The 13,068-nt window shown below is 36.7% G+C and overlaps 2 protein-coding genes across 6 annotated transcripts in view; both read right to left on the bottom strand.

Annotated features, from left to right (window-relative positions):
- Positions 1–2,596, bottom strand: part of arap3 (ArfGAP with RhoGAP domain, ankyrin repeat and PH domain 3) — a 33,429-nt gene extending 30,833 nt beyond the window's left edge. For all 3 annotated transcript variants that reach the window (XM_079892474.1, XM_079892475.1, XM_079892473.1), the window contains exon 1: positions 2,416–2,596. The gene's annotated coding sequence lies outside the window, so the exon portion shown is untranslated. The remainder of the gene's footprint in view (positions 1–2,415) is intronic.
- Positions 2,597–4,563: 1,967 nt separating this feature from the next.
- Positions 4,564–12,789, bottom strand: stard15 (StAR-related lipid transfer (START) domain containing 15). Of its 3 annotated transcripts, none has more exons than XM_079892534.1 (7): positions 12,289–12,789; positions 9,871–10,018; positions 9,272–9,375; positions 7,120–7,237; positions 6,313–6,365; positions 5,384–5,646; positions 4,615–5,297 (listed from the first exon to the last, which is right to left on the bottom strand). In XM_079892534.1, the coding sequence occupies exons 1-6, from the start codon at positions 12,433–12,435 to the stop codon at positions 5,428–5,430; spliced, it is 789 nt and encodes a 262-aa protein (XP_079748660.1). In that variant the 5' UTR covers positions 12,436–12,789; the 3' UTR covers positions 4,615–5,297; positions 5,384–5,427. The 3 variants fall into 3 exon arrangements, with proteins under 3 accessions (XP_079748659.1, XP_079748660.1, XP_079748661.1); XM_079892535.1 differs by having other exon boundaries at positions 4,615–4,776; XM_079892533.1 differs by having other exon boundaries at positions 4,564–5,646.
- Positions 12,790–13,068: the final 279 nt, after the last annotated feature.

Below are 13,068 nucleotides of genomic sequence, written 5' to 3'. Positions count from 1 at the left end.
CCCACTCGATTCATAGGAAGTTTATTTGAAAAACAACACTCTCTCAAACCATAATGGAATGGACTAGTTCTCCAGAACTTAATGGAAGGGGAAATATTTCTCTGACAGAATGAGCCCTGAATGATCTTGGGTTGCTATTTGAACAGCAATCTTTATCGGCAGAAAATTAATATTTGCATTTCAAATGTTTCAAAGTCTCCACAGATTCAAACCACTTTGGAGATGTTGTACATCTAGGCAATACATGCAATATTTTTAATCATTATTATAATTACGCATGATCGTTTGTTGTTGTTTTTATTTTCATTAATGAAAAAACATGCTTCAAGACCCATTGATTGCATTGCTCTGTGGGTTATGATGGAGCCAAACGAGAAAAACATCTTTCCCTCTCATATCCTACTCAAACATCCCTGGGCTTCCAGAACGAACAATTAGTGGAAGCTGTAGAGTCAAAAGCAATTTGTGAAACGCAGGAATCAAGGAGGCTTTTGGGATGCAGTGTGCTGGGGGGGTGTGTATAAATAACAGTGAAGCACTATTGTGTGACACAATACGTCATTGTTCACAACTGGTGGAGGCCGCGTAGCTGAGATGACAGAACACACTTGTGTTTTAATATGCCGGTCCTCTGCTCAAACACATATTCAGATCTCAGTTCCCTAACTGCATTGAAATCACACTGCTGCTAGATAACCTTCACTTTCACATTTAAGTCCTATCAGATCATTTAATGTCCAACAAAAATGGAGAGAACTAACAAATATACAAATATTGTAGCAGCCAATGCATGCATAAAGTACATCAAAACGCAAGCAAAAACATTCACTACAATCTTCCTCTCTTTAAAATTAGTTTGTTTTATGTAACTATGTTTATTTTATTTATTTTATTTCTTTACAAGTCAGTGCCTTTATACTGAGTATATTTGACATTTGTATTTGACTTATTTATTTGTGCAATGTGTTGATAGAAAGATGGATGTTGTGATATTATATTATATTATAAAGAATTCTGAAAAATATATCACAGTTTTCATTAAAAAAAATTAAGCAGCACTTGTTTTCAACATTGATAATAATTAGAAATGTTTCTTGAGCAGCAAATCAACGAACTAGAATGATTTCTGAAGGATCGTGTGACACTAAAGACTGAGTAATGGTGCTGAACATTCAATTTTGCCATTACAGGAGTAAATTACATTTTAAAATATATTCAAATAGAATACTGTTATATTAAATTGTAATATCATTTCACAATATTACGTTTTTTATTCTATTTAGGATTGGTAAACATAAGACACTTCTTTCAAAAATTATTAAAAAAATTACAATTTACCAAACCCAAACTTTTGAATGTTATATTATATTATATTACATTATATTATATTATACAGCTTAGCACGTTTTTTCTGTTATTATAACCCTAAAAAATGTTTTAATTAATCAGATGAACTATTTCAATTACAATCATACACAATAATATCACTGATTAGATTGTACGCTTGAAATAAAAAATTTAGAACCTTTTCCAAAGGTCAAATCTCTGCCAGATTTGAATATATTTCCCATCCTCCAAGTGTCATGAAGAGCACCGAGGGAAATACAGGTCAGATTATGCAACAAGAGATTTATCACAATTAATACACTCGTCCATGTTGTGAGAACTTAATCTGCATTTGGGAATCTGCTCAGACATAGGCATATGGCATATCCAGGGGTACAAGAACAATTTCAAAAGTACAAACTTGTACTTTAAAAGTAATGATTTCTCCCAAAAAGTGGGGTGTGCACGTAGAGTTTCTCGACATCAGGCATGCACTTGCTGGATGAACATGTTTTCTGCAGAGGCCTTCAAAATGTCATGTCATTCTTGCAAATTCCCTGAAGACTCCCACAGTTGTTGTGTCTGTAAGGAACTGGCAAATTAGCTCTGAGTGTTTCTAATTCAGTTTCAACTTAACTGTGCCATTCAGCGAGTGTAAAGCCTCTAGGTATCGGATTCCTCAGTGAGCAACACCCTATAGAAAGAATCTTTCGTTACACTGCAATACACGAGGATTGAATGCGCTGCTGATCCTGACATGAGAATCAATGGAATTCCATCGGAACAGTCAACACTCTGCTGGGTAACGTTAATAGTTAAACTCACGACCTTAACTAAAAAAAAATAACCTTTACTTTACAGCCCGTTCACCTTCTTTACAAGGTCTGGGATGATTTCAGACCACAAAGAGATTTGTACTATGAAAAACGAGTAGTAAATAAAGTTGTATAATAAACGCTCATTAAATGTTAGAAGATCTTACTGTAGGCTACACACACTAGGTAGCTTTCAGATATTAATAAAACTGCCTGCTCTCTGACAGCTTAGATGTTGTCAAATATAAGTTTGAATGTAAAAGGATTACCTTACCTTAATTAGATGGCGTTATATATTCCGCGACATCGCGTTGTGTTGATGCGGAGCGTTTTAAACTCCAGTAATGTGAGAAGTGCTGGAGAAAGTTTGAGTGTTGAGCTGCTGATAGTTGTGTTTGTTATGCCGGAGATTCAGCGCACGCACAGCGTTGCTGCTGAGAACCAACTCTGAGCTCTTAAAGGGACAGCGACGCCGGTTGTTTATCTTCTTCACTTATAGCGCTGGCAAGGCCACACAAACCTAATTAGGCCTATCACAGTTTCAAAAATACACAATTAACCACGTAAAGAATAGTGAAGTTGTTCTTCCATCTACAATAAAGAATTAGCCTACGCGTGAATGGAGAAATTATGTGTAAACAGCTATAAAACATTTTCCATTTTCCCTCAGGAATTTCCTGTGGCTTTTTTAGAATGGCGGTTAATGATTTACGAGTAAAATAAGGTTTGTGGTTTGCATTAGCCTATGCGAAGAGACGTTCACGTGTGTGATACACACAGGAATTAATCAAATGTTAACTAGTTGCAAAATAAAGACTACAACTACCACAAAGACGGACGAATCGTCAACAATTGTAGTCCTTAAGGCTAATTAGCTGTCTAGTTTGACCTAGCCTACAAATCAACACAATTATTGACAGTTTTAGCTAAACTCGGGAACATTATCAACATTAAAGGGGTGGTATAATGCCCTTTTCACAAGATGTAAAATAAGTATTTGATGTCCCCAGAGTGTGTATGTGAATTTTTAGCTTAAAATACCCCACATATATTTTTATATACCATGCTAAGGTTGTCCCTTTTTGAGGGTGAGAAAAAATGCATTTTTTTTGTCTGTCTGTCTCTTTAAATGCAAATGAGCTGCTGCTTCCAGCACAGGGGGCGGATCTACAACAGCTTGTGTCCTTTTACCTCACACAGATATGCACTGAAAATTTCAAAAACTTTTAGCCTTTTATGTTCAAACCGAAGCCAGAAAGATGGAGAGACTCAAGAAGAAGTGACAACATGTAGACAACATTTCTGAATTGTTAGTTTGGTGAATTTATTTAGCTTATGTGTAGCTATCTTCTAGTCATTGATTAGCATATTTTGTCTTGATAATCTATAAATTGCGTTCCCGGGGATGGGTTTATGTAAATTTTAGGGTTCATGATGTCACTAACCCGGGAGGAATGTCGTGTAGTCCCTACCAGCCGTTTGTTGTAGTCCTTAAAAAGCGATTTCTTTAAAAGCAAATATCTCCCTTTGCTTTGAACTTTGAGCATTGTAACTTTGCAGATGTTGTTTATGCGCAAACAGCAACATTACAGATAACTAAAGTTAGAAAAGTGAAATCATATTCAACCACCCCTTTAAATGATGTGGGTAAGTGTACTTTTGACCTGTGAACTTATAGAAAATCAACTTTCCGTCATTTTCACACTCTTGGTACATTATTTAACTAGGTCTATTTATATTGACAAAATCGATTTGGTCTTTTTTTAAAGTTATAGTTTCACAATGCATGTGTTTAAAGTTTTCTGTGAGTGAATGGTCATTTTAAACCTTTTTAGAATAAAATGTCCTCATTTGTCTTTTTAAGGTTAATATCATCTATCATTTTTGTGTATCATAATGCATATATTTAAATCATATTTTAACACTTCTTAATATATATGCAAATCCTACAGTTAAAATCTCATAATGTCGTATATTAGTGACGTCATGGAAAGTTCACAAAAGGGTGAAGAGAGGCTTGATCTGTGCAGCAAAAGTAATAGGACTTTTGTTGTGAGAGAAAGCCGGAGGGTTCACTTATGAAGTTTCCTTTTCTCCCCTACAGCCCAATCTGATTGATGTAGGCAGGAACTGTTTCAAATGGGAAGCAGGAAGTGTCTGAGACAATAGAGGTTTTGAGGAGTGGTCCGCAGCTGTACATTTATGGATGAAGAAAAAGGATACCGTTTTGAATAAACTTTCCTCATTGCCAAAAAAAAAAAAGAGGATAGCATTTCTACTCAAATATAACAAATATTTAAAGCTCAGATGTATAAAAGTGAGTGGCTAAATGGTCATATATAAAAATACTAAATAGAATTTCCTTAACTTTTTAGATACAAATGTTGTTTATACAAATAATAATTCCAAAAATACTAGTTTTAGAAATACAAACTTTTTATTCTTAAGACAATACATTGAGAAAAATGCCATGGAGTCAAAAGCACACACAGAGAGATTCAAATGTACTAAACATAACTGATTTTTGCAGCCCTTGAGGTCTCTTCAAGGCAGATTTGTGTCACTTTAAGGAACGTTTAAGGAAGTCCTTGCTATCTGCAACCTCACACAGGAAATCTCACCACAGAATGCAGGGCTGGACAAAATAGTGTTTTATAAGTTATATAACTGCTTGACAGAATGAGCTGTGCTCCATACACACAAAAAATAAAGGTTCCAAAAAAGGGGGTTTCGCAGATTAGCCATTTTGGGTTCCCCAAAGAACCTTCCTTCCAGTGACCAGTTCTTAAAAGAACCAGTTTGAACCATAGACTGTAAAAAAATAGGTTTGAACTAAGAACATTTTAGTAACCTAAAGAACATTTTACCATTTCTGGAATGGAAACGTTTCATGGATGTTAAAGGTTCTTCAATGAACCACAGATGCCAATAAAGAACCTTTATTTTTAAGAGTGTATAAGTAGGCTAATTAAGTTTCAGCTCACAATATGAATGTAATTTTGAGTAATAAAGCTACACTTCCGGAGTATGTATTGATACAGTGTAAAACGTTTTATACTGAATGAGTTCATCATACACTATAAAAAGTATTAAACATGTCTAATACAACCAGACCCTTCTTCAGTGTGTGGACATAGAATGGAGGTCTTTAAATCTCTGCAAAACACTATATTGTTATGAGTGTATGATTTATAGAATAAATGTAAGGGAACCATCCTCATCTGAGAATGAGACACACTCACTTTCACATGCACACAGAACACGAGGAGAGTCACTGTGAGTTATCTTAGGTCTCATCATCATCACTGTGGTGCTGGGCCTTCTCCTCATTCACACAGCTCTCGTCGATGTTCTCCAGCGAGTCTGCTCTCTGCACTGTCAGGTCAGCTACACTGATGCAGGGCAGCGTGTTCTGCTCCGGGTACCTCCACGGCTTCAGATTCGGGTCGTGTTTCCGCTTCCACTCTGGGTACTTTAGGCAGGCTTTGTAAATCTTTTTCATGGCCTGTGAGAAAAAAAGAAAAAAAAGAAGTTGAAAAATCTGGACCATGCATTTGATGCGCTTCTTTTATTTTTAAACCTAACATCCCGTGGCTATTACAGAAAATCTTGTATGATCTGCACATTTCTAACCACCAGATGGCAGCAAAGGAAAACTGATTTTTTTTATTGCCAACATGAGCATTACTGTTGAGTGATGCAAACAGCACAGTAACGTGACCTCACAGGAATAAATTTGTTTTTAAAATATATTCAAATAAAAAGTGTTTTTTTTTTTAATTGTTATAATATGAATAATATTTAATTGTAGTAATTTTTCACTGTTTTTACCTTATTTAAAAAAAAATATATAAATTCAGCCCTGGTGAGCATGAGACTTCTTTCAAAAATATTAAAAAGACCACAAATGTTTGAACAGTAACTGAAATGCATTTGCCATACACTATCGACCAACATTGCAATGATATTTCACAATATTACTGTATAAAAGCATAACATTTAAAAAAAAATCCTACCAACCCCAAAGTTTATGTATCATTCTTAAAAAAAAACATTGTTTTTAGAATCTCAGAATGCTGAACTGTTATTTTATTTACACAAATTACGTAAATAAATGATTAAAAAAATATGTAAAAAGAAAATATTATCTTTCGATGCACTTAGCTCTTACCTTTGGTGCCACAAACTGTGAGACTCTGTTCACTACCCACTTGGGTAAAGATCCTGAAAATAAATCAAGAGAAAGTTTTAAAACAATATATTCTGCTGAAAAGAAATATGCAAATATCACCATAAATGTAAAAAAAAAAAAAAGGTGTGCACCCCTGAATGCCCTTTTGTGTATCCTAAATGCATAGCAGCACTGCTGGGTGTTTTTATACTGGGTGTTTTATACCCAGCTGTCATAAACCCATTTTATGGACATTGTATATACTGTAATTTTGTCTCTCTGTCTCTGAAGTCTACTGTACAACTGCAATAAACTGAATCTAAGTGTCTGTCCCACAGGTCACAAACAGCTGGTGCATCACAGCAACGGAAGACATTAATAATCAAAGCCATCGCTCAGAGCAGCATGGAAAAGATGACATCAGCAAATTCATAAAATATGTGTAAAGTAGTTTCAAAGGCTTCCTGGCTCCTCACTCTGTACAGCACAAGAGCATACTTGAACGGAGAAGAAAAATGGAGATGGCCAGGACTATAAGACATTACATAAAATTACACCGTGAAATACAATTTCAATCTAAACACACCATGATGAAACTGCACCGCTCTTTAAAATGATATGACTCTTGTATACAGCAACAACTCTACAGGCCTGAAACTGTAAACAGGGTAAGTGTCAAGTAAACACTCATGTTCATGGTGTGCTTTTCCACCAAAAGAAGGGGCGATCTGACACTGTGACTCCAGCGAAAAAGTGAAACCTTTATTTATTTATTTATTCCCGTAAGTGATACTGAGAAATGTTCACCTCGTGGATCCACCTGCGTCAAGTAATAAAGAGTACAGCAGTTTGCTCCATTGGATTGGATCAAGTACCCAGTGAGTAACGACACGGCTCTGACATAATCCTTCTTTGGTGGATATTCCTGAAAAAATAGCAACAATGAGAATTTAGTTTCATGGGAATGAGTGAATGTTTAAATTTGTAAGAATGGATAAAATATACAAACAGTCTGACCATTATTTGACCTAAACAGCTGAGGTATTAAGTAGAGTCTGTCGTTATTGCAAAATAAACTCTAAAGTGAAGCTTATTATATGGCTACGCGCAAAATTATATTATATTATACACGTGAAATGAATAGCAGGGTCCACATAACAAATAACGAAAACGGAACAGATAACCAGCATCATAGGAAATTCTTGGAATAAACTGATGAACGATAAAAACAATGACAGCCAATCAGAATCCACCAAAGAGCTCAAGCATTTAAAGCGGCAGACAACAAAACCGAGGGTGCGCCTAGAATAAACAGAATAATATCACCCGCTGTTGATATTGAGGCTAGTTATCGTTATTATTGTTATCTTTATAGTTAACTAAAAAAAAAAAGTTATCTTTATAGTTCTGTTTATCATAAGTACGCGCTGCAGTTATCTCGTTATGTCTGCTTTAAATGCTCAAGCGCTTTAATGCAGGATGGATTCTGATTGGCTGTCAATGATTTTATCATCCATCAGCTGGAAAAAAATCATTGTGAAAGTGATTCCAACGATATTGTTCCTCTGTGCTGTAGCCTAATCTTTATAGTTGTGGTGTGGACTCTGCTATTCTTTTTAGAGCTATATCGTTATAGTTACCGTCATTTGTGTAAACGGGCCTTTTCTCTGTATAAACATTTACATAGTCTACTCAGGTTTTAAAAGTTGTGTAGTGTATTCCAGCCTTTGGAAAATAATTGCTTCAACGTATAAAACAATCACGCAATCTAGCAATAAGACAAGCACTGCAACAATTTTGCAGTTAGTATTAATACTGAAATCCTTAGAGGTCAATTTGACAAAAAAAAATTATAACTAAGACATAAGATAGCACCAGAATGTGTTTGCAATGAAACACTGGTTTCAGTTACCCGGATGAAAGGGTACACACAAAGCATGGCCATGGTCGACAGCCAATATTAGCATGGCTGACCAATCAGAATGAAGAGAGCTGTATAATTAACCGATTTATTTATTTGCCCCTTTGTACAAGTGTCCCAAGAATGTGTCTATGAAGTTTTAGCTCAAAATACCCTACAGATAATTTATTATACCATGTTGTAAATTTTTGAGTGGAAGAAAAAACATGCTGTTTTCGTGCATGTATCTTTAAATGCAAATGAGCTGCTGCTCCCCACCCCGCTGTCCAGAAGAAGGCGGAGCCCGTACAGCTCGTGCCTCGGGTACTCTGCCAAAAACTAAGACATCTGTTTGGTTTTGATTAGCATCTCTATCGCGGTATCGCTCACATGACATTGCAGTTCTTCATCATCATGAAAGTTTTTTATTTGCATGCGTTTTGAAGCCATGTGAGTGTGAACTTCTGATATATGGTTTTCTGAGCGCACACATCCGAAGCACGTGCACAGAGAGCTTGATGTCATACGGCGCGTCCCGTGAATATTAAACAAAGTTATCTTTCACGTCGCATTGCGCTTAAACTTCAAACAGCTTATTCTGAGACACTGCTTATGATTTATGGGGATTAAAAAAAGGAGCGGGGGAGATTTTTATCATTATAGGGGGGTTGTGTACATACACTGCCGACACACATTTATGTTCAAACACTAAGTAAAATTAATTTTGCATTATAGGTCCTCTTTAAAAGCAAGAAATCAACATCTTGAGTAAGATTTTAAATAGAGAAGATAAGGGAAGAAGACACAAGCCTGTTGATACTAGACATGTAGTTATTCATTACAACATGGGGATTCGGTCACCCGACAGCGTGACTGATACCTCTGTCAGACTTTTGCCACTGATCTGGCCTCTTCTGTTTCAAGCGACTCAAGACCTGGAAGGCTGACCTACATACCAACTGACATACTGTGCTGGACTATATTTGTTGGCTGTGCCAAAATGTTTAATAAAACCAGTGCTCCTACAGACCAAACAATCCAGACCAAACACAGACATACCGGGTGTTTGACAGAGTAGTTGATTATCAGATAGTCATTGCCAAGAGGAAGCCATGACCGCATGGTGACAAAGTCTCTGTTCTTCAATGGACTTGGACATTTCCCTGTAAATAAACAAGAGCAAGATTTAGAGTCCTGTTAAACCATGAAAAGACAAGAAGGTAAACTTAAACCAATGCATAATAATTTCATATGGTATACAATAAGTCTAACACTTATAGTATATAAGATGTTGTTCTCACAAGAAAACTTACCATATAATTTCATGTTTTCTTAAAATATATGGTATCTATAGCAGTATAGAATTGCAGTATGGATTTTAATACTCTTTTGCAATTGATTGCTCTTGTATTATTGCTTTAAATTACTCTCATCCATGTCTCTTTATAAATTATTGCTGATATTCATGCACAGTATATCAAAGAGCACTACATTAGAATTATTCGACGATAATGAATTTATCATTAAAGTTATTACCATTAAATGTACTGCAAACACCCACAACGTTTTACTCATCGTAAGCGCAATTATTGGCTTAATAACAATAATAATAGTGTACTGGTGCTCAGTTCTAACACAGAGACAAAGGAGTGACTCACAGGAATAATATCCCACGTCTGCATTGACTGTCAGTCTTCCAATATCGAAAGTGTCGATCATGTTGGAGTCCCATTTTTTCCGGTAGCTTGTGTCGTGCAAGACGTCGTAGAGAGTCTCTGCTGTCACGTCCTTGCACACGATTCTCATCTAAGAGGAAAAACAGACATAGTCTCATTGACTCTTTCAAATCTTAAGAACTTTTCCATTGCAGTTGAATACAAAGTTCACAAAGTGTGTTCAGCACTGAAAAATCTCCTGCAGTTTTCCCTCTGGTGCTTCTGTGATAAAGTGCTGACAGATTTTGAATGCATTCTGTTACCGGGCAGATGAAAAATGAAAGCATTTCACTGTGCTGACAAAGGCCAGCTATCATTTATACATCGATCTATTCATTCCCTTATCTTTAAAAGCCCTGCTTTCTGGGTGACTCAGCCATGTCAGGTCACAAAGAGTAAAAGTTGACACAGCAAACCGTGAGTATAAAAGGATCTTCAGTAGAGTGAGAGATACAGTGGAGCTTAAAATTTAAACATGTCGGCCTGCATTTGCATTTCAAGCTTACATATAGCTTGTGTCGAGTGAAACCTGCTTTTTTTCCAGGTATACTGTAGCTACCTTATCCTTTAACTCTGCCTGGGTTGGGAGGAGGGTCAGGTAAGCATGAATACATAAAATGCAATGTGATCAGATATTGTATGAATCCGCGACGCAAGAAACCGTGTAACTCAATCAACTCTACCCTGGCATCGTTTAATAATTTATGGCCAACCCCCTACAACCCCAGCTTGATCAGTCCCTCCTCATTGCCATTGGGTTCCTTGGAACAAGTTTTATTTAGTCTCTATGAATGGAATGTCGTCAAAGCCTACAAAGCTCAATTATTCATGAAAAGAACGCATCAGTGCCCCGGAGAGCTGCGTGAATTATTGAAGAAGGTCTGTCATCTTCTTTCATTTTTGCAGCCGTAACGGGTCTAAATAATTTTAACATCACCTGCCTGAAACGTTGCTGAAACAGCCCTCATGCATATAGGTCCTCACATCGGGACAGCTTTTCAGCCATTGTCAGAGAGGTCAACAGAAGTGCTTTTACACAAAAAAACACAGAAAAAGAGCCAAACTCTGGTAAGACAGCAGGAGGGGCTCAGGTTTCCTCATCTGAGCCTGCTGTTACCACAGTTTTCCGCTCTTAATTTTTCAGCACATCTCATGGGTGCAGTGTGTTCCTGAGAGACCTGTCTTTCATCTCAGAGACTGTGGATCATGAAGCAGTCAGGCCTGGCCAGCTTCACTGTACGCTGAGTTTCCCCTGGGCAAATGGCCCATAACCAGATCTCTGTTTGTTTCTCTAAGATTTTCTCAGAAAAGGTTCTGGAGTCTGTGAGGAAAGCCACTGTTCAGGAGCTTATAAGATATACTGTAGTTTACACACAATGTCTGCCTTTTTTGTTTTTTTGCACTGCACACATTGATATACTGCTGTTCCACAAGCAATGTATATTTAAGTCTTTGGTTCACATGCTAAATTTTGTATACCCCCCTCTTTCACATACTTTTAAGACTTACTTGATTTCATGCACCATACTGGTTGAGGCTGAAGTAGATGTCTGATTTAAAAAACTAGCTTTTTTATAGTAATATACACTATCATTCAAAAGATTGGGTACGGTAAGAAATGTTTTAAAGATTATTTGAAAGAATTTTCTTATGCTCACGATGGCTGCATTTACTTGATCAAATACAGTAAAAACAGCAATATTGTGAAATATTACTATATTTAATATTGTAATAAATATAATTTATTCCTGTGATGGATAAGCTGAATTTTCAGCATCATTCCTCCAGTCTTCAGTGTCACATGAGCCTCCAGAAATCATTCTTATATGCTGATTTGATTCTCAAGAAACATTTCTCATTATTATCAGAGTTGAAACAGATGGATAATACCTGAATAATAGTTGGAAGTGAATATCTGAACCACAGATCCCATTTGAATTCAATGGCAAACATGTGTAACAAAGTAGGTAGGCCTTCTGGTATTTAATAAATAATTAGATCTACTAGTGACTAATTGAGCAGATAGGCTAGTAGTCACTATTGGATTACTAGTAGCCTATTTAAAAAAGTAAAAGTAGCATGTATATATTTATAAAGAATACATGTTAAAACAGCTTGCCATAGCCTAGCTCCACTGCATTCAAGGTTTTGTTTACTAAGCAAAAAAAAAAAAAAAAAAAAAGATAAAAACGAATTTCATATTCAATTTGTTCATACACAGATAATGGCTATTCAAAGTCACTGATGATGTAGCCTAATATCGCAAAATTTACTAGAGTTGGTCGCATTTTAGACGCGGATGCCACTGTGGACTGAAAGCAGAGTGTAAACAAACTAGTATCCGCATTGCAACGCACTTGCCTTGAGTTTCTGCACAGTTTTGCACTCCTCGTCTCTACACCACACCGTCACTACTCCTTTGTTAAAACGGGCGACCCAGCCATCCTGACTTTCACATTGTTCTCGGAAAGATAAGAAATCGGTGTCGTCCGGTATCTGAACTGGCATCTTGCCTCCCGGTGCTGTGGATCAGTGTCTGCAGGGCTAAATGCTCCTCTCATAAATGCCACTAATCCGCTCGTTTGTGTCGTCTACACCACTTATCGTCGTTTTCCGCTTAGTTTTAGTCTAAAAATCCGTTTTCTAGTTTAGTCTAACTGCTGCGCATAAGGTTACTATGTTGTAGGCTATGATGGAGCAGGTGGATTTGAGCATCCTCTTCAGTCCTGCATCAGTCCCATACTGGAGAGACGCATTATATAAGTAAGGCATCACGTTACTGACATGTCGTTTTTCAGGTGGAGCAGTCTGCAAGAGCTCATTTAGTCAGACTGGCTGATGATCTACGGATCAGGTGTCATGTTTGTCAATTCAAAGGATGTCTTTTCCGTGCCTGTTTTGTTTAACCTGTGCAGGTGTGTAGCCTGAATCCAGCGTCTACTGTTTCGTACTCTGTCACCTTTTTTAGCATATTGTGCAGGGGAAAAGTAAAATTCGGCTTTTTTAGGCTACTTAAGGATTTGAACAAACATCTCCCATCAGGTTTGTGTAATTTTAAAAGCAGATTTCTTTCAAAGCCTGTAAAATGCGTAGCCAGAACATTCAGGGAACCCAGCAACCAAAAAATATTAATCCTAATAA

This window comes from Squalius cephalus, assembly GCF_949319135.1.
Source record: "Squalius cephalus genome assembly, chromosome: 14".
Taxonomy (NCBI): Eukaryota; Metazoa; Chordata; class Actinopteri; order Cypriniformes; family Leuciscidae; genus Squalius; species Squalius cephalus.
This window is presented reverse-complemented; position numbering and strand designations above follow the sequence as displayed.

Excerpts from the sequence above, each read along its gene's own strand:
- stard15 (XM_079892533.1), bottom strand. The coding sequence starts at position 12,435 with ATGCCAGTTCAGATACCGGACGACACCGATTTCTTATCTTTCCGAGAA. Across the intron at positions 6,366-7,119 it reads GACGCAGGTGGATCCACGAG|GATCTTTACCCAAGTGGGTA; the intron begins GTGAACATTTCT and ends ATTTATTTTCAG. Across the intron at positions 5,647-6,312 it reads CACAGTTTGTGGCACCAAAG|GCCATGAAAAAGATTTACAA; the intron begins GTAAGAGCTAAG and ends TTTTTCTCACAG.